A 20979-nucleotide genomic window follows, 5' to 3' on the forward strand; every position below is an offset into this window, starting at 1 on the left:
ATATATATATATATATATATATATATATATATATATATATATATATATATATATACACACACACACACACTCACCTAAAGGATTATTAGGAACACCTGTTCAATTTCTCATTAATGCAATTATCTAATCAACCAATCACATGGCAGTTGCTTCAATGCATTTAGGGGTGTGGTCCTGGTCAAGACAATCTCCTGAACTCCAAACTGAATGTCAGAATGGGAAAGAAAGGTGATTTAAGCAATTTTGAGCGTGGCATGGTTGTTGGTGCCAGACGGGCCGGTCTGAGTATTTCACAATCTGCTCAGTTACTGGGATTTTCACGCACAACCATTTCTAGGGTTTACAAAGAATGGTGTGAAAAGGGAAAAACATCCAGTATGCGGCAGTCCTGTGGGCGAAAATGCCTTGTTGATGCTAGAGGTCAGAGGAGAATGGGCCGACTGATTCAAGCTGATAGAAGAGCAACTTTGACTGAAATAACCACTCGTTACAACCGAGGTATGCAGCAAAGCATTTGTGAAGCCACAACACGCACAACCTTGAGGCGGATGGGCTACAACAGCAGAAGACCCCACTGGGTACCACTCATCTCCACTACAAATAGGAAAAAGAGGCTACAATTTGCACAAGCTCACCAAAATTGGACAGTTGAAGACTGGAAAAATGTTGCCTGGTCTGATGAGTCTCGATTTCTGTTGAGACATTCAGATGGTAGAGTCAGAATTTGGCGTAAACAGAATGAGAACATGGATCCATCATGCCTTGTTACCACTGTGCAGGCTGGTGGTGGTGGTGTAATGGTGTGGGGGACGTTTTCTTGGCACACTTTAGGCCCCTTAGTGCCAATTGGGCATCGTTTAAATGCCACGGCCTACCTGAGCATTGTTTCTGACCATGTCCATCCCTTTATGACCACCATGTACCCATCCTCTGATGGCTACTTCCAGCAGGATAATGCACCATGTCACAAAGCTCGAATTGGTTTCTTGAACATGACAATGAGTTCACTGTACTAAAACGGCCCCCCCCAGTCACCAGATCTCAACCCAATAGAGCATCTTTGGGATGTGGTGGAACGGGAGCTTCGTGCCCTGGATGTGCATCCCACCAATCTCCATCAACTGCAAGATGCTATCCTATCAATATGGGCCAACATTTCTAAAGAATGCTTTCAGCACCTTGTTGAATCAATGCCACGTAGAATTAAGGCAGTTCTGAAGGCGAAAGGGGGTCAAACACAGTATTAGTATGGTGTTCCTAATAATCCTTTAGGTGAGTGTATATATTACCATTATTATTATAACATTATCAAAAATTTAACTATATCGTCAAGCCCTAGAGGTCCTTTAGCTAAAATCACACAAATTAATAGGAGCAGGCTCTCACCTGATGATAATATCGAACTGATTAAGAAGAGGTCCAAGTCCTAATCCTTTCAGTATCCCTCCATTTCCAATCACTACACATCGATGACAATCTCGCACTCCATGTCTCGATTCAGAAGAGGCTGGTAGGAGGTTCAAGATTTCCTGAAGCTTGTTCTTCATATTCATGAAACCAAACGGTGGAGGATACTGGAATATTTGTTCATTTAACTGAGTGTTCTTGTCCAAAAAGGGCTCTACCACCTGTGTGGAGCTGTAATGTTCAGCTTTCATTCTCTGTCGGGCAAAAGAAGGTCTGCATTCTCTGGCCAGTATCTCTTTGACATGGGAATGGATGCGCTGTAAGTGAAAAACAGTCCATAAAGGAATAGTTCACTTACAAAATGAAAATTCTCTCATCATTTGCTCACCACCACTCAAGTTGTTTCTAACCTGTTGTAACGACACTGACAGTCTATCCGGCCAGATGCTCTGAATTAGCGAATCCTGATTGTTTCTCTCATGCTAAAACACCTATGAGCATATACCCAGAAAGGCCTAGTTGACTAGCTTTCTGACACAAGTGTCTACAAGCAGGCCCTGGTTAATGTTTTACACGACTTAATGAAATAAACGAACAGGCCCCTGTTTGTTTCTCATACTATCACGTGCTGCGACCACAATTCCCTTACTGTGTCTAACGTTTGTCCTTTGTGTACTGAAGGCAAAATTACAAGACTTACCCCATTCAGTTGTTTTGGACAACTAGGACTATCTTGCTTCTCTCAGCAAAATTATATGACGCCTCAGGCTGTCAAGTTAGTCTGCCCACAGAACTACCTTTGTTTTTGCCGAGTAACACATTTTCAAATAGCCCCCAACCCCTCACGTGGTATGCACCACGAGATGCAACCGATGCTGACCTCACAGATACACGCAGACACGCACACTACCATATATGGACTTCCACTAGTAAAATCTCATTTTACCAACTATTACAACTGTGTAAAGAGTGTTCTGGGTGATTTGCATGTTCCCCAGAATGATATTAGAGTAGTTGTGTTTTTGAATTACAGTAATGTAATCTTAAACTGCCTTTGTGTCCACAAATAATGTATCTCTATGTTGCTATCCTTGTCAATAGTCGTTCTTAGTGTTATTTTGATCCCCTGGGCATGAAGAAGAAGATTTTTGATAAGAGACTGTGATAAACGTTATGGTTCCATGCGTTTTAATTCCCCGAGCATAATATCACATTTTGCCCCTCGTGATTCCACACGAGGGTCGGGTGGCATTAACACACCAGGACAATCTTCCTGCTCTAAACTGATTCGTCATCCAGAGAAAGGGGACGGTACACGGGACACTGATAAAAGCCAAAACCTTCAGTTTCTTTTCTCTCTTCTCCCTCCTCCAAAACTCTGGAAACCCAAGTCCGGACCGGCTTCGGCCTGCTTCTCTTTTCTTTTCTTTTGTTTCTTTTATGTTTTTCTATAGTCTAGTTTCGTTTTCCTATTCGCCTCGGTTCATTCACGAGCTGAATGAATTTAGCCTGAATCATTCCCGGCAACTGCACCTTAAAGAAAGAGACTATTTGAACCTCCCGCGCTCGCGCTCGCATGGAAGACACAGCACGCGCACGCCTCCCCTCACACGACTCACGCTGCTCTTAAAGACACGCAGGACCCTGCCTTCCTTCCTCATACAAACAGAACCATATGCAAGTATCGATTATTGAATTGAACTTTTAATGTGATTTCTTTGTTGTGTCTTAAGGGTTACTGTCTGTGTTTTTGCCATAGCCAACTGCGATCTCTGATCGCAGAGATTTTTGCTTTCACTTCCGATCTCATCTCCCATCCTTCTCTCTCTCTCATCCTTTTCTGTCATTCTATCTTTTTCTAATTCTGATCATTTTATTCTCTCTCACTGTTATTCGTTATCTTGTATTGTTTAACTGTATTTTATGTACATAGACATATAATCCGTGTGTATTGTGTAGTTTGATATATTCCTTAGGTCGATGTATTAGTCCAATTATTAAATTCCATATGCCCTTGACTGACTCTGATTTAATTGCCCATGTTACTTAGTCCCTGAAATGTTCGATCTTAGCTATATGCTTTACCTTGGCTACGATTTAAGTAACCTAATTTTAGTCTACAAACACCGAGAGTGTCTTTTCAAGGCCTGGAAAAGATACTCTTTCTCGTGTTTGTAAGAAGGATAATTTTCCTTGAGAGTTAATTTAATCTTACGTACAATCTGTTCGCTGGACAAACAGATTGTTTGATAACTAAATTAATTCCATTAAAGTTATCCCATAACTTCGAGCTGAAATAAGAACAATTGATGTATTAATGACGAACCATAACCCGTTATGGTAATCGTTCATATATCAATCTAGTACAGCTGCGATAAATTAATGTAACTGTAACATACAAAATATTAATCATATTCATGATTAATTATTAAAATTCCCTATAGATCATTTGAGCTAATATTAATATTAATGTACGACCCATTGTTCTTACAGTTTGGTGGAGAACGCGACGCATTTCAAACTTTGTTTATGGGCAATATTCAGTTTCAGTTAAATGTGTATTATGGCTATTGATAATTGAAACATTACACGCGCGTTTTTGTGAATTGTGAGAATGAGTCGCGCTCAAACTCACCAGCTGACTACAAAGTCAGTAGGCCTAACGTCACATTGCTAAAATATGCCTAAACAATTTTAGCACTGTTAAATGCTACGTACACTGCAGTAGCCTATTTAATATTACAAATGTCAGTAAGAGATGAAGAAATATCTCTGCAGTTGATACATTTCTAATATTTGTTTTAAATCGCTGTGAACGAATAATTCTCACGTGCGTATTACCGGTATTAATAAATATGTTTTGAAGCGAGCTTCCTTCTAAACATACCTTGCATGCAAATGTCGTTATTGAATTTGTGGTGAACCACAGTGATATTCAAAAATTAACGATAAAACTCCTGGTCGAAAAAATGGATTAGCTACCCAATTTTTAAACCAACACACTTAAATCATAAAGTGCTATTTTGATAAAGTGCGTATGGGAGTGCAACAGACGTACAATTCCTGTTGTCCACATTTGAGTATTTGCGGCGAAGAAACCCCGCCATACTCTCTTGTGCAGTATTAATAGCACCAAAAGGTCCGCCGAGACCTCTGTCTAATTTGTGATTGTTGCAGAAAATCAGCGCGTTACGCGATCTGAAAGCTCTTAGCTTTGAATCACATGGAAATTGGGTGTAATTCCATTAACTAAACGCCAGAGGGCGTTCGTTAAGTGTTTAGAAGTTTCAAATTACCCCCGCCTTCTGATTTCCGCCTGCATGAGCGCAACAACGCCATCTCGTGGCCAGTTATCAGATAACGCTCTCTTCACGGCTGAACTCATTTCCCTGTGAATTAATGTTTAAACTCTAAATAACTATTCGCATTTACAGCTTTGCTCGTGCGAATATTATTTTGTGTTAGACAATTTTCCTGCTGTTAACTGATACATTTACTCTGAGTTTGGTTCAAACAAGATTTGAATTAAAACCTAGATTAAATCTCAGCCATTCCCTTAGAGGAAACAACGGCACCTAGTGGCCGTCACCCGCGAGGTCGGTTCACTCAGCTCTCTTTTCGAATTGTTTACTTCCACTTTTCTCTTTTGATTATCTTAATAATTATTGATGAAACTTCACTGTTACCATTAATTATTATGGGATATTATTCTGAGTTTTCCTTTTACATGCTCTTTACATGCTCATTAAAATTTGATTTAAACTAGTTTGAACTTTAAATTTAAATTGAGTTGTGTATTCAGCCACTGACATCCACTTGAAGGAAACAGCACCATCGTGTGGCCTTGTGGATACTAAGTCGGCATCACTATTTTCCTCCTTTCACTCTTTTATATTGTCTTTCTCTCCTGATTATTTTTATAAGTAGGACTGATACTTTAGGGTATCTGGATTAGTATAAGATATCATTCTGATCTTTACATTTCCTTACATGCTTATTTTAAATTTTAATTTAAACAAGTTTTGAATTTTTAATTTGAATTAAGTTTTCGGTTTGCCAGGTTGAGCACAGAGAGGGAGCACGCCCCCTTGTGGTGAAAACACACTACTGCGGCCTGCTTCTTCTCCTGGGTTCATCCTGTCATTTCATTTTGATTTTGATTTTCAAATTTTATTTTTATTCTATTATTTTATTCTACTTTTTCCTATCTCTCTTTTGGGTTAGGTTATTTTGATAATTACCATCATTATCATAATTTCCTTTTCATTTTATTATTATTTAGTAAAACCTTTGACTCCTATTGCCACATAAACAATCCATTTGGTTTAAACAAACTAGCCTTAATTCACTTTAAGTTTCACTTGTTTATCCTCTGTGTATTTATAGGTGGCATTCACTTGAGCACTGTGGGGAGTTGCAGTCATCTCGGGTTGGTTTCCGCGAGCGAGGTTGCCCAACTGGCGTTACTGACACTTGCCGTTACGTGAATTTCAGACACTTCCAAATCCCGTACCATCGTTGCGGCACGCAACTGCGACATTAGCAATTTGCCACTCCAAAGGTCAACCGCGCCAGCCGACACACACAAAGCAATTTTGGGACAATAAACCCGAACTGGGGCCTAAAAGTGGGCCACTCTTCAGGAGAGTTCCGGGCTAAAACCCAATTTTGCCGTGTTGTCTGGCCGGGGAAACCTTGGTGTTGCCAGGTTGTGCTGTAAAGTCGCAAGTTGTCTGAGAGGGCGCAGCGAGGTACAGGGAGATAACGAAGCTGCCTGAGGACACTGCGGTCAGGTGTTGGGAACCGTCGGAGGGGTTGACTGAGCCACGGGTCCCACCAGAGCGGCTTCAATTCACCACAGGTAAACTAAATTTAGTAAAACCCCTTTCCTGTCTAAGCCACAAAAGATTAGATATTCCCTTGGGTACATTCTAGATGTTTGGCCCATCTCTTCTCTAAGCCATACCATCTTCCTAGGTTTCCTACCCCGATAGCCCCACTCACCTGTTGGCCTATCTCAAACCCTAGCAGTGGTAATAGCTTAGGTCTCTTTATCCTCTTGAACACGTACTGTGTTACTATTCTGTTTATTTAATTTCAGACCTAGTCATCACTAGTGTTTTGTTTTACCTCAGTCTTTTCTATCCTTTGTTCTGTTGTGATTTGGTTCTTTCATTTCACCTAGAGACAGTAACCTGTGAGAGCCACCAAGGAAGCTAAATAGTAGAGTGATAACCAGCAGCCAGTGTCACCACGTGACCCGCTAGGCTACTGCCTGTCAAATTTCCATTGCAGGTCCTTTGTCGACCCAAGTTAATTGGAACTGTCTAACTGTGCATCAGTTAGCCCCAAAATTCTCATAAACGGCATAGCCCGTATGAGTATAGCTCGTTAACCTTAGAACGAACTTGCATTGGTCTCTTTTTGTGTGTGCTGTGCTTCTCTCACCCACAGTGAGCCAGGATGTCCCGTTCATCCAGTCCAGCAGTCCACGGGGGCAGCCTCTCGACATGGTTGAAAGCAATGACTACCCCCTTCCTGCCCAAGGACGCCAGTGACCTGCAGCATCTGAGCCAAACGCAACTGGACACCGAGCTAGACGAGCTGATAACACACGATCCTACCCAAAGCTACAACTACAAAGACTGGGCCAGGATCGTCAGCAGCGTCACCCACAACGTCGTCGCCCAGGCGAGGCTCAGCGAACGGCGCAACATCGACCTGGAGCAGCAAGCAGCAGCGCTACAGCTTCAAGTGGAGGAGGCCTGGAAAGACCAGGCCCGAACCCAGAGTCGTCTAGATCAGCTCCTCCTCGAGACCCAGAACCAGCGCGAGAAAGAGGACGCCACAGATCCAGCGCTACAGAAAGAAGTAGAAAGACTTCGAAATGCCCTGCAAGATCTGCGCCTTGACACAGACCAAAGAGAACAGTTGGAGAGAGAATCCAGAAAAGAACTCGACGAAAAACTCCAACAAAGTGACGCTCTCCTAGAGAGAGCCGAGACTGAACTAAAGGAAACAAACGCTAAAGCCAGGGCCTGCGAAAAACACTTGCAAGCGGCCCGAGCGAAAATCAGCGAGCTTACTCTGCAGAGAGACGAGCTCCAAGATGAACTTGACACTGTTCATGCAGAACTGAGACATTCTTACAGACTACAGAGTGGCTGGAACAGAGAAACACACATCACAGAGTTTCTCCCGGCCAGCCACCCCAACCCTTTCAGCCAAGAACCCAGAGCTGAAAAGGGAGATGTAAGCCCACGGCTCAAGACATCACCAGCCAGCTTTCAAGAACACCTGTCAGCAGCAAAAGGGGGAGGACCCTTTCAGACAACCCATGCCACTAACCACGGCACGACCCCCCGAGAACTTGACAAGCTAGCCCGAAACATTCCTATGTTCGATCCAGATTCTGCAGAAGGTTGTGACATTCATGCTTATTTAAAAGATATTGACTTTCACTTGCAAACTGTCGCCAATTTGACAGCTTGGGACAATTTGTATCTGTTAAGAATAACGGCTAGCAGTGATGTTCGTAGCTTCCTAGACCGTCAAACTGAGGCTGTCAAAACGGACATCCAACAATTACGGCAAGCTTTGATCCGCGAATTCTCTGATCCAGACTCCGATCAAGGTTTCATCGTTGCTGTAGACCTCAAGCAAGGTCGGCGTGAACACCCCCAGATCTACTACAACCGACTCCGACAAGCCTTCTTTGGAGCACGGAATGAGCCCGGGATGGAACAGGATGTTACCTTTAAAACTCTTTTCCTGCGGAATCTCCATCCAACCTTATCCCATCATATTGGGGTTCTGGCCGATGCACGGACCATGTCTACCCAACAGCTGCGTGACTTAGCCCATAAAGCTTACACCAAGCAAAAGACTATTTCTGAAAAGACTGTGAAAAACCCCACAATCTATTCTGTTTCTGAGCACTGTTCAGAACTGACTTTAGAGGGTGCCCCACAACACCACAGTCACAGACATTTTTACAGAGAGTCACGACCGTTCCAAACCAGCAGAGGGCAACACAATCGCGGTGGTGCTCGTCCAAAGCACCAGAGCGAGCGCTCTGAAAGATTCCGGGAAGCCGGCCGGCGACCCAAGAAGAGCCGACCTCCACCGTCCAGGACAACAAGCCCCGACAGAGAGTGGAACCACTCTCGACACGACACTGGTAAGCTCAAGCCTGAGCTCACATCACATAACCACAGTGCAGCCACGTCTGAAACAGCAGAGATCCTAAGGGTGCTGAAAGAGCTTCTTCACCAGAAACGTTGCAAGAAAGACAAGAAGGACGAGCCAGACATCTTATGCCTAAGCATAAGAACTGAAACCAAACCATCTGACCGCCAGCTGACTGAGCCAAGCACCCCGAACACTGCTCGTCATCCAAAGATCACAGAGCTAACTGTCACATCACAAGGTGACAGCATCACCAAAGCTCCACAGCTGACAGCGGCACACCCTCAACGAGATGGCACACTTCCTCACACCAGGTACCAAAATACCAAGGTACCAGGAAACGCTGTTCTGTCTAACTGTCTCCGCAGCAAGCTACACGGGACCGGTCCTAACCACCCGATGACCGTTACACCTGTCCCGATGCCAATGTTCCTGGGCAACCTCATTGAAAAGGGCACAGGCCGAAAACTCTACCTGAACATCACGTTGGAAAAAGAAGTGAGCATGGAAGCCTTGATCGACACAGGATCAGACATTACGATAATTTCAGTTCAACTGTTCCAAAGACTCCAATTTGAAGCTAAGAGACAAGACCGAACTCTTACACCTCAAACTTGTGAACTGAACGTACAGTCATACAGTCAACATGACATCCGGCTCGAACAGGTAGCTCACATTCACCTGACAATTGGTCCTTTGAGTCTACTCCATCCAGTGTTCATCTCAAAAATGGACACCTTTCCATTCCTCATCGGCAGAGACCTTCTAGATCGTTTTGAACCGTTACTGGACTTGAAACAGCTCAAGATCTGGGCTCAAGTACGAGAACTTTGCCCCCTCCAGTCACAGCCAGACGGTCAGGTCACAAAGGTCACAGAGTTCATGGGAACTCCCACAGCCAGCCAGGAAGACACAGACTCAGCACCAACTGAAGGTTTGAATCCGCTACCCTGCACCTTACAGCCCACCAAAGACTTTGACACTTGCTGCCTCAATGTCATGACTGACCTGCAGCGACATGACCTCATTCAAGCCATTGCCAAGCCTGGTGCATTAAACAACAAGCTGTGGTCACTTTCAACCCACCCACCCACCCTAGAGGTTGAAGAGCTTACACACAGCATAAAAACTTTACAAGCTCAACTGCCTACCTCAGAGCCGCTTACGCTGGCTCCGCTAGTTGAAAAGACAACCATAATGGACATGCGGACTTCTGTCACCTACATACAGACTCTCCTTATCCACCCTCACACGCCGTCTGACCCCACTGACAACCAGTGCCTCAGACCTGTGCATGACTCAACGCACATGCTGCGTGTACAGAACAACATTATGAGTTGTGCACCGATTGACATCACTATGCCAAGGCATGTAATGCCACGGCGCACAAAGGGGGATAAACTGCTAATGTTCGTCTATAACGCATCATGTGCTGCACACCGCGACACCGGAGACACTGACGAGACACTGAAGCAAGCGACAAGCCGACAGCAAGATGTGGCAAAACATGGGCCAAGGCGAACTAAACCCAGTCGCCGCCCACGAAGTAAAAAGACTGCCCTGTCCAATCAAAGACAACCCTTGCTGGCTTCTTCCTCCCCTTTCTCTCTCTCTCTCCCTGTTGTCTGTACCAGGTTGCTGCCGTGGTTCGCCATGCTGTACTGTCAGCCAACCAGAGGACAGCTGCCACTGAGAGAACAACTGAGACTCCAGATCACCGACGACAGGACCTACCCCCAGCAAGTGCATGTTCGACTCATCCAGCCCCGCCCGGTCTACAGAGCACACTACCCCAGCTCCGTAGCCCAATACATCTGGACAAGTGTCCGACGGACAGAGGACTCCCTCTCTCACGCCGAGGCCAAGGTCGAACACATGTTCAACCAACTTGAGAAAGTGACTGTTGCACAATCGGGACTCCTAAGCACCAACCACCACTCCAGCCGGTTTCTGGGAGCGTTGCTTGAAGCCGTAGCTGCTTCCAGAACTCTGTTTAACATTGGTATGTCCAGTGTAAATGCAGCGAACCAGACCGCAAACTCCATGAAGCCGCGGTTTACTGTCTTACAGAGTGACTTTGTCCAGACTCAGCTGGTTACAGCGCCAACGACAGACATGCTGTGGGAGGTTAGCTCCTCCAATGACAGCATAGCCACAGGTGTAATCCCACCGTACCTGATACTAAGCCTGATGCTAACTGTGCTGGCTTCCGCCATCAACACGCCAGCTGACCTTCTACAAAAACACCTGGCCTACTCTCTGGGTAGCGCCATCTCACTCTGCGTCGATCCCGAGCAGAGAGAAGTGTGCTTTCTCCTAAATCTGCCTATCATCGAGTCAAGCCAAGTCTACAGACTTACAGACATTTGCAAGGTCAGGTTTTGGCAACGCAACACCCACATCAAGATACGCACTCCAGACGTGGTGGCCTACCACGACAGCGACACACAACGGTACCCAGCTCCAAACCTGCACCTGTGTACTATGACCAAAGACATTCATTATCTCTGCCCTGCCGAAGCTAAGCCTCACACACAAGTGACAGAGACGCAAGCAGAGATTGTAGGTGAAAGTTGGCTTGCTAACACACCTGTGCACACAGCCACTGTCACGCACGACCAGCATGACACAAACAGCCGTGTCAACATGCTCAACCAGAATACGGGACTTCAAGTATCGAAAGGTGTCACCCTACACCTTGATGGCTTGGCATGGTACCATCTTCCGAGCGAAGAGTACCAGACAGCATTGGAACTCCCATCCTCCAAGAACTACAACCTCACCTTAGATCCAGAACTAGAACCCCGTGGTGAGAAAAGGGGGTCCCAACTCAATGACATTGCTCCTGCCAACAAAGCCCTCCGAGCACCGGCTCGACGGCCCGTTCTGAACACTTCATCTGCGGTTCGAGGCTGGAACGCTGCCGACATTGTGCAGTGCACCTCTGCAGGTAATCAGCCACACCCTAACACTAGGTTGGCCTCCATCCTGTACAGAAGACTCAACAAGATGCGATACAGCCAAGCTCACGAAAGCTGTGTCCGAAGGTCTTAGATGGAATCCCCGGAAAGGGGGTGTCAAGTCAGAGACCACGCCAAACCTCAGCGAGCTGAAGCCTCAGCTCCAAGAACCACCTGCCTTCCCCCATCATGATCCACCTGCTACACAACCATCATGATCCACCTGCTACACGACCATCAGGATTCACCTGTCATCAGCCCATCGTGATGATTGTCGTCCGATGATGTCCACACAGGGACTTCATCCGACGAAAAGGGGGAGATGTAACGACACTGACAGTCTATCCGGCCAGATGCTCTGAATTAGCGAATCCTGATTGTTTCTCTCATGCTAAAACACCTATGAGCATATACCCAGAAAGGCCTAGTTGACTAGCTTTCTGACACAAGTGTCTACAAGCAGGCCCTGGTTAATGTTTTACACGACTTAATGAAATAAACGAACAGGCCCCTGTTTGTTTCTCATACTATCACGTGCTGCGACCACAATTCCCTTACTGTGTCTAACGTTTGTCCTTTGTGTACTGAAGGCAAAATTACAAGACTTACCCCATTCAGTTGTTTTGGACAACTAGGACTATCTTGCTTCTCTCAGCAAAATTATATGACGCCTCAGGCTGTCAAGTTAGTCTGCCCACAGAACTACCTTTGTTTTTGCCGAGTAACACATTTTCAAATAGCCCCCAACCCCTCACGTGGTATGCACCACGAGATGCAACCGATGCTGACCTCACAGATACACGCAGACACGCACACTACCATATATGGACTTCCACTAGTAAAATCTCATTTTACCAACTATTACAACTGTGTAAAGAGTGTTCTGGGTGATTTGCATGTTCCCCAGAATGATATTAGAGTAGTTGTGTTTTTGAATTACAGTAATGTAATCTTAAACTGCCTTTGTGTCCACAAATAATGTATCTCTATGTTGCTATCCTTGTCAATAGTCGTTCTTAGTGTTATTTTGATCCCCTGGGCATGAAGAAGAAGATTTTTGATAAGAGACTGTGATAAACGTTATGGTTCCATGCGTTTTAATTCCCCGAGCATAATATCACATTTTGCCCCTCGTGATTCCACACGAGGGTCGGGTGGCATTAACACACCAGGACAATCTTCCTGCTCTAAACTGATTCGTCATCCAGAGAAAGGGGACGGTACACGGGACACTGATAAAAGCCAAAACCTTCAGTTTCTTTTCTCTCTTCTCCCTCCTCCAAAACTCTGGAAACCCAAGTCCGGACCGGCTTCGGCCTGCTTCTCTTTTCTTTTCTTTTGTTTCTTTTATGTTTTTCTATAGTCTAGTTTCGTTTTCCTATTCGCCTCGGTTCATTCACGAGCTGAATGAATTTAGCCTGAATCATTCCCGGCAACTGCACCTTAAAGAAAGAGACTATTTGAACCTCCCGCGCTCGCGCTCGCATGGAAGACACAGCACGCGCACGCCTCCCCTCACACGACTCACGCTGCTCTTAAAGACACGCAGGACCCTGCCTTCCTTCCTCATACAAACAGAACCATATGCAAGTATCGATTATTGAATTGAACTTTTAATGTGATTTCTTTGTTGTGTCTTAAGGGTTACTGTCTGTGTTTTTGCCATAGCCAACTGCGATCTCTGATCGCAGAGATTTTTGCTTTCACTTCCGATCTCATCTCCCATCCTTCTCTCTCTCTCATCCTTTTCTGTCATTCTATCTTTTTCTAATTCTGATCATTTTATTCTCTCTCACTGTTATTCGTTATCTTGTATTGTTTAACTGTATTTTATGTACATAGACATATAATCCGTGTGTATTGTGTAGTTTGATATATTCCTTAGGTCGATGTATTAGTCCAATTATTAAATTCCATATGCCCTTGACTGACTCTGATTTAATTGCCCATGTTACTTAGTCCCTGAAATGTTCGATCTTAGCTATATGCTTTACCTTGGCTACGATTTAAGTAACCTAATTTTAGTCTACAAACACCGAGAGTGTCTTTTCAAGGCCTGGAAAAGATACTCTTTCTCGTGTTTGTAAGAAGGATAATTTTCCTTGAGAGTTAATTTAATCTTACGTACAATCTGTTCGCTGGACAAACAGATTGTTTGATAACTAAATTAATTCCATTAAAGTTATCCCATAACTTCGAGCTGAAATAAGAACAATTGATGTATTAATGACGAACCATAACCCGTTATGGTAATCGTTCATATATCAATCTAGTACAGCTGCGATAAATTAATGTAACTGTAACATACAAAATATTAATCATATTCATGATTAATTATTAAAATTCCCTATAGATCATTTGAGCTAATATTAATATTAATGTACGACCCATTGTTGCTACACTGTATGAATTTCTTTCCTCTGCTGAACACAAAAGAAGATATTTTGAAGAATGTCGGTAACCAAATAGTTGATGGACCCCATTGATTTCCATAGTATTTTTTTTCCTACTATGGAAGTCAATGGGGCACATCAACTGTTTGGTTACTGACATTCTTCAAAATATCTTGTTTTGTAGCTAATGTAAATGGCCTTACATTGAAATTGCCATTTAGGCCACCATGTTTCTACAGTAGCCCTAAACGGACAAACTACTCTACAGAGCGTGTTTCGTCACTATGTTGTTCTTCATGCAAAGAAGCTAGCTAAAGTCAGTGAATAAAACACTGACACAATGATGAACAAGTAATAAATAAAACTCGCAATAACATATCATTTTACTGAATAATTAAATAATTATAATTTCTTAATTTATCTTTGTAAAGAAACCTCATTGCTTTACTGGCTACTCTCTGCGGTCTCAGTCGACGACATCACTTCCTGTCGGCCATCGTAACTTCTGTTGGTTGCAATTCGCAAACTCACCGCAAGATGCCGCTAAAATTTACACACTGCATCCAGGATCCAAAGATAAAAGTAATTTAAAAAAAAAAATAATAAACTCAAACATGCTCAAAAAAGATCATGTTCCATGAAGATATTTTGTAAATTTCCTACCGTAAATGTACCCTGGTAATCCAGAGTTCTCGCGAGAGCACAAGTTGAATTTGCTCAGCGAGTTACTCTGGTGTCGAGTATTGATGCTCATTAAATATGCCCCTCAATCTGAGCTGCACCAATCACATCGGGTTATCTGATATAGGCGGGCCAGAGGCGAGCTAAACAGAAGACGACAGCGCTGTGACGTCGAAGTCATTAGTAAACATTGCAAGATGCCTATGGATGAAAACCAGTTGTTTGAAACGGCTTTGGCCGCTACAATGAACGAGTTAGACTTGGCTTTTTATCTACAGGAACCGAAGACGCCACTCGAATCGTTCCTTTGCAAGAAGGACGTTTTTGCCGATACGGTAAGAGAACAATCTACCAGTTAGCGTATGGGGTTTATTGTTATGATTGGTCATAGTGTTATCCAATTGCGTGCAGTGAGATTTTCAAATGCATGCTTGGTGCTGCCCCTCGAGCTGGCCGATTTTCATTAGTCGACGCCAGACCATTAATCTTTTAGATTTAGGTCTGAATTTCCAAGCTACCGTAAATGTATAAAACATTTATTTTTGTGAGTGAAATCGCAAACATAAACTTTAAAGGTGATTTTCTCAATATTTAGATTTTTTTGCACCCTCAGATTCTATATTTTCAAATAGTTGTATCTCGACCAAATATTGTCCTATCCTAACAAACCACACATCAATGGAAAGTTTATTTATTCATAAATCTCAATTGAAAAAAATTTACCCATGTGACTGATTTTGTGGTCCAAGGTCACATATAAACATCGATCAGTGAACATAAACAGAAGACCAGCCTAACCTGCTTGATGCGTGAGAACAAACCTCTTGCGGAAGATCAAACGTGCTGCGTAACATGAGAATGAACCTCATTGGTTATCACACGTCAAGCGAACATGCTTGAGCTTCTGTTTAACACAACTGATGTGTGAGTTAATGAATGTTTATATGTGAATTAAAAGCCTAAATTCAATATGTTCATCATATAAAGCGATCGAGTATCTTCTGAAAATTTGGACTAAATCGCTCAATTCATATGGATTAGTTTTACAATCTCTTATGAACTTTTTGAAGCATCAAAGTGGTAGTTGTGTAGCGGTCAATGGAGGGACAGAAATCTTTAAGATTTCATCAAAAACATTTTCATTTGTGCTCCGAAGATGAACGAAAGTTTTACGGGTTTGGAACGACATGAGGGTGAGTAATTAATGACAATTTTCATTTTTGGGTGAACTATCCCTTTTAAGAGCATTCCTGAGAAGTTTAATACATACGGGCCGTAATAAACTTTTCTGTGGCAGCAGCCAAATCTGGCACTACAAATGCAAACCAGACTACTCCATTTATAATTGTGAATCAACATCAACACCACAAAATTCTACAAAGAAAAAATTTACAAATACATTACAAATTTATGCATTTAGATTCGTCATTTTGAATTGAAAAGGTTTTGATTTGATTGAGCCCATCGAAGCTAAATTGATTTGGGTGGGCCACAGAAATGGTGTAGATACTTCCTGAATCTGATGTAAAATGGAAAAAATATATACCTCTTGGTAGATGGGGTCTACTGGCACTTCAACAGGCTTTGGGTCCGTGTAAAAGAGAGGCAGTTTTAAAATTCCCAGTGAAATCACTGCCAAGCTCAGAAGAAGAATAAGCAGCCTTTTGCTAAGGTAAAAAAGGGTCAGTAAAAATCAGGGTCAGGGTTAAAATTAGTAAAATTACATTTTTAGGTGAATGTTAAACATGTTTTAATTGTTTACAGGTAAGGAAGACATTTTAATATGATCATGTCTAATGTTTACCTGGGTTGAAAAAGCCACAGTTTGACAGCTCTCCTCATGGTGGCATCTGAACACCAAGTCCTCTTTTTACTTTTACTGCCTAAAACAAAAAGCCCTCGCTTCAGCATGTGACGGGGGACACCTAAAAGCAGAAAAAAAAACAAAAAAACAAAAAAAAAAAAAAAAAAACAGACTGATCACTTAAAATAGCACAAATAATGCAGTGCTGACGCAATTCATTCAATACTGCATTTGAGGGTGTGTTCACACTTTTGGCAGGTTTGGTTGAAATGCAAACTCACCAGGGGTGAAAAAGGTGACAAAGATGCAAGACCCCCCCAATCTGCTCTACTGATTGCACTTCAGAAATGCTAGCTCAAATAATGTAGAGGAAATGATGTAAGAAAGTAACGTAATGGAATATCAGTTCAGGTGTGCTGCCTGCACCCGTAATGTCTCAAGCTTCAGCTCCACTTGCATCTCACACCTCCCTCAATCTGCTTTACCAGCAGTCCTTCACTCTCATATAATTCTCTCATTCTGAATGGAAACAAACAATGCACATTCAATTGACATTTAATTGTAATTTTTTTGTATCTTTAAGTCAAGTCAAGTCAAGTCAAGTTTATTTATATAGCGCTTTTCACAACATAGGTTGTATCAAAGCAGCTTCACAGTAATAAATTAAAACAATACATCAATGTTTGTTTCTAGTGGAACGTCCACGTTTGGTAATGCTGATCAATGGTATCGTTGATTGATTAATTCAATTAAATATCCCCAAATATCCCCAACTGAGCAAGCCAAAGGCAACAGTGGCAAGGAACCGAAAAACTCCATCAGGTGACCTAATGGAGAAAAAAAAACCTTGGGAGAACCCGGGCTCAGTAGGGGGCCAGTTCTCCTCTGGCGTTTATGAACTAAAGACCGGATTTAACTGTAAGATTAAAATTATTATATAAATGCCTGGCTGAAGAGATGCGTCTTTAATCTAGTTTTAAACTGGGAGAGCGAGTCTGAGCAACGAACAGTATCCGGAAGACTATTCCAGAGTTTTGGAGCTAAATGTGAAAATGCTCTCCCTCCTTTGGTGGATCTGGATATCCTAGGTATGACCAAAAGCCTCGAATTTAGTGATCTTAAAGAGCGCAATGGATTATAGGGCGATAGAAGATCGGTTAAATAGACTGGAGCTAAGCCGTTTAGGGCTTTATAAGTCAGTAGCAATACCTTGTAATTAAAACGTGACTTTATAGGTAACCAATGTAGTGATGATAAAATTGGTGTTATATGATCATATTTTCTTGATCTAGTTAGAACTCTAGCGGCGGCATTTTGAACTAACTGTAGCTTGTTTATTGAGGATGCAGGACAACCAGCTAATAAAGCATTACAGTAATCTAGTCTCGAGGTCATGAATGCATGAACTAACTTTTCTGCATCAGAAACAGATAGAATATTACGTAGCTTAGCAATGTTTCTAAGGTGGAAAAAGGCCGTTTTTGTAACATATGAAATATGATTTTCAAAAGACAGGTTGCAGTCTAGTATAACACCCAGGACTTTTACTGTAGAGGATGAAGTAACAGGACATCCTACTATGTTAAAGTTGTATTGTGAGAGGTTTTGTGGGTGGTTTTTTGAACCGATAAGTAGGGGTGGGCGATATGGCAAAAATATCATATCACGATTTTTTTCAGGAAAATCACGATTAACGATTTTATCACGATTCTTTTTATGTTGGTTTTACTATTTTGTAACTGAGCATTACAGCCAAACTGATGTCCATATTTTAAAAACAAAGCTTTAGGTAACAAAATAAAAAAAATGGCAGACAGGGGCAAAGATAAAAATATGTGTCATTATTTTCTTTGTTATTAAATATTAAGATTAAAGATACACATTACATACACAACTTAATATACAAATGAAATAACTAAACAGTGAAATAGGCTAAACAGTGCTTTATGTTTTAAGCTACAGTAGGTGTATTTAACAGTAGCATTGAAGTAATTAAATGAACAAATATGAAAATAAAACAAAACAGACTTCACTGTATAAATTATACATTGATACTTATTAAAGCTACTATTAAAGTTATCAGTCAAGAGCAGTGAGTGATTTTCTCTTTGCATTTTTTTGTTTTATTAACATTAAAGGGATAGTTCTCCTAAAAATTCAAAATATCATAATTTACTCTCTCAAGTTGTTTTAAACTCGAATAAGTTTCTTTCTTCTGTTGAAAATAAAAGTTATTTGGAAGAATGACCAACAGTTGATGTACCCCGGTGACTACCATAGTATATTTTTTTCCTATGAAGTCAATGGGGACCAGCTACAGTTTGGATAGCCACATTCTTCAAAAAATTAATATTAGAAAATATTAGAAGGAAATTAATACAGGTTTGGAACAACATTAGATTGCGTAAATGAGATATTTTTTATTTTTGGGTGAACTATCCCTTTAAGGACAAGCGGCAGCGTGTTAACTATTGCTACTGTCTCTTTAAGAGCTGCGCGCGACGCGTCTAATATACACGCATTTGACAAGCAGATTTTCTCAAGTTTGCTTTCACTTTAGACATAACCGACTTTGTTTATGTAAACCTTGTGTGTATTTAACAGTATAAGCACAATAAGACTCGAAAGATAACTTAACTTAGTCCAGTATCCAGGCGCTGGTAGACAGGCTTTTAGTGCATGTGAGCTTCACATGTAACTTAGGCTATACGCGCTGAGAAACGCATACGTTAGAACAGCGCATCAGCACGCGATTAAATGTTTAACCGACAAGGCATTAAAGCACATGCAAATTATGAACTTTTGTGAACTGCAGTCTCCTGTTCCGCTGCGTTAACATTTTATGTGAATATACGTTGTTCAGTATGACAGAGGCGCCAGAACAGATATAATGCACGATTCTACGATATTTCTTCAAAAGCAGATCGTGGAGACATTTTAATCGTCCACGATCAAAAATCGTCATATCGCACACCCCTAAGTGTAGATATCACAATAAATGTAATGTTAAACATGTATAATGCTCTCATGTCCCCCCACAGCACTACAACTACAGTCCCAATCTTTGGTTGTGCTCCCATCATTTTACTGATGACTGCTTCTCAAATAAAACCAAAAAAAAAAAAATTCTACTTTTTTATTGACGCTAACTGCTTTCTATACTATACATGTACAAATTCTAACAAATTCTCAGTTGCTTGTTCATTTTTACACACTCTATTATGTCTTTCTCTAACACCTGAAGCTCCCCTCATATTTTCTTACACATCTTGTTCTTGCTTTTCCATGAAAAGAATTTTCAATTGACATATTTCCTGTATTTGGCCCATGTGATCAAGTAGGTGTGATTACCCGATGGGACACACTCATAGCAGGGGCGGCTGGCCAATAGAGGGCGCTAGGGCGCCGCCCCCCCATGAGCCAGACCACAGTTTATGAGCCACACTCATTAAATAAATAAGTAAATATATACATAAATCATACATACAAATTGTCAGTATTTGTGTGTTTGAGATATTAAATACACCCAGTATATGTGAAAAATATGATAGAAATTCAAAATATCTGCTTTTTCAACACGTCTCCTCCACCTGCGTGCACGTCGATCAGCTCTGGGGCGCTGGAGAGAGGCGCCCCAGAGAGGCGGGTCTGTGGATCAGTTTAGCCAATTGCTGATTTAAGTTTGACATGTTTGACATAAACTGTAGCCAATCAGCGAGCTCAAATCTAGTCAGCTATGGGCGCTTCTGTTTAGCGCCCAAAGCTGCGCGAGCCCGAGCCGGTGTGGTATAGTATTCGGTAACCCTATAGTATTCGGTAACCCTGAGGACCCAATTAGTATGCCAGTAGTATGCCTGATCTAAATCTGTTCTCGCGATAACTTGTAGCTAACGTGAGCTGTTTAAGTGTTATTATGTGGTAGCTTTATGTAGAATGCTAAATCCCGCTGCTATATGCAAGGTAAAATTAAATTATATAAATTATAATTATTAAATTATATATTGTATAAGTAAATTGTGTATATTCTATAGCTAGCCTAATATTTACAATCTCAAGTTGCGTCAATAGCAGGAGAAAGACCGCAAAATTTAAAAATACTACTGTTATTGTGTCACGAAATGTATGTTTAAGAGTTTTTCAGTCGAGAAAGTAGTTGTTTTAATCTCAAATATGTTGTTTGTTTATACAGACAGCGCCTATTTCAAATTTTGATCTGACGTTTTCGGAGACGAGAGATCCAAGGGATCACCGGGCGCTCAGCGCTCACGTATCCCGCCTGGCAGAGTCTTATCTCGGCAAGTGCAGCAGACGTTACTCGCTGAGTCTAGTGGAGTGGTATAATTCGTCTTGTGTAGGCTATGTCTAACGGACGATCTTTGATCTCATTAATCTATCATTTTCGTTTTGGCTGGGGGCAAAGTTTAGTTTTATAACTTTATATAACGTTGAATTGTTTAGGCTATTTATCTTTAACGTTGTGCCTGCTGACTTATGTTTGACTGAATCGTTTAATTACTTTAATTTATTGACTTGTATGGCTACTTAT

General features: G+C 42.0%; 1 protein-coding gene across 3 annotated transcripts in view; it reads right to left on the minus strand.

Annotated features, from left to right (window-relative positions):
• st3gal5 (ST3 beta-galactoside alpha-2,3-sialyltransferase 5) overlaps positions 1-20979 on the minus strand; it is a 34765-nt gene that overhangs the window by 5861 nt on the left and 7925 nt on the right. For all 3 annotated transcript variants that reach the window (XM_081383124.1, XM_081383125.1, XM_081383123.1), the window contains exons 2-4: positions 16434-16554; positions 16176-16296; positions 1387-1724 (exon numbers count right to left, since the gene is read on the minus strand). In XM_081383124.1, coding sequence (XP_081239250.1) covers positions 1387-1724; positions 16176-16296; positions 16434-16540 — 566 coding nt within the window. In that variant the 5' untranslated portion in view covers positions 16541-16554. The remainder of the gene's footprint in view (positions 1-1386; positions 1725-16175; positions 16297-16433; positions 16555-20979) is intronic.

This window comes from Scardinius erythrophthalmus (assembly GCF_964197995.2).
Source record: "Scardinius erythrophthalmus genome assembly, chromosome: 13".
In the NCBI taxonomy this organism is placed as follows: domain Eukaryota; kingdom Metazoa; phylum Chordata; class Actinopteri; order Cypriniformes; family Leuciscidae; genus Scardinius; species Scardinius erythrophthalmus.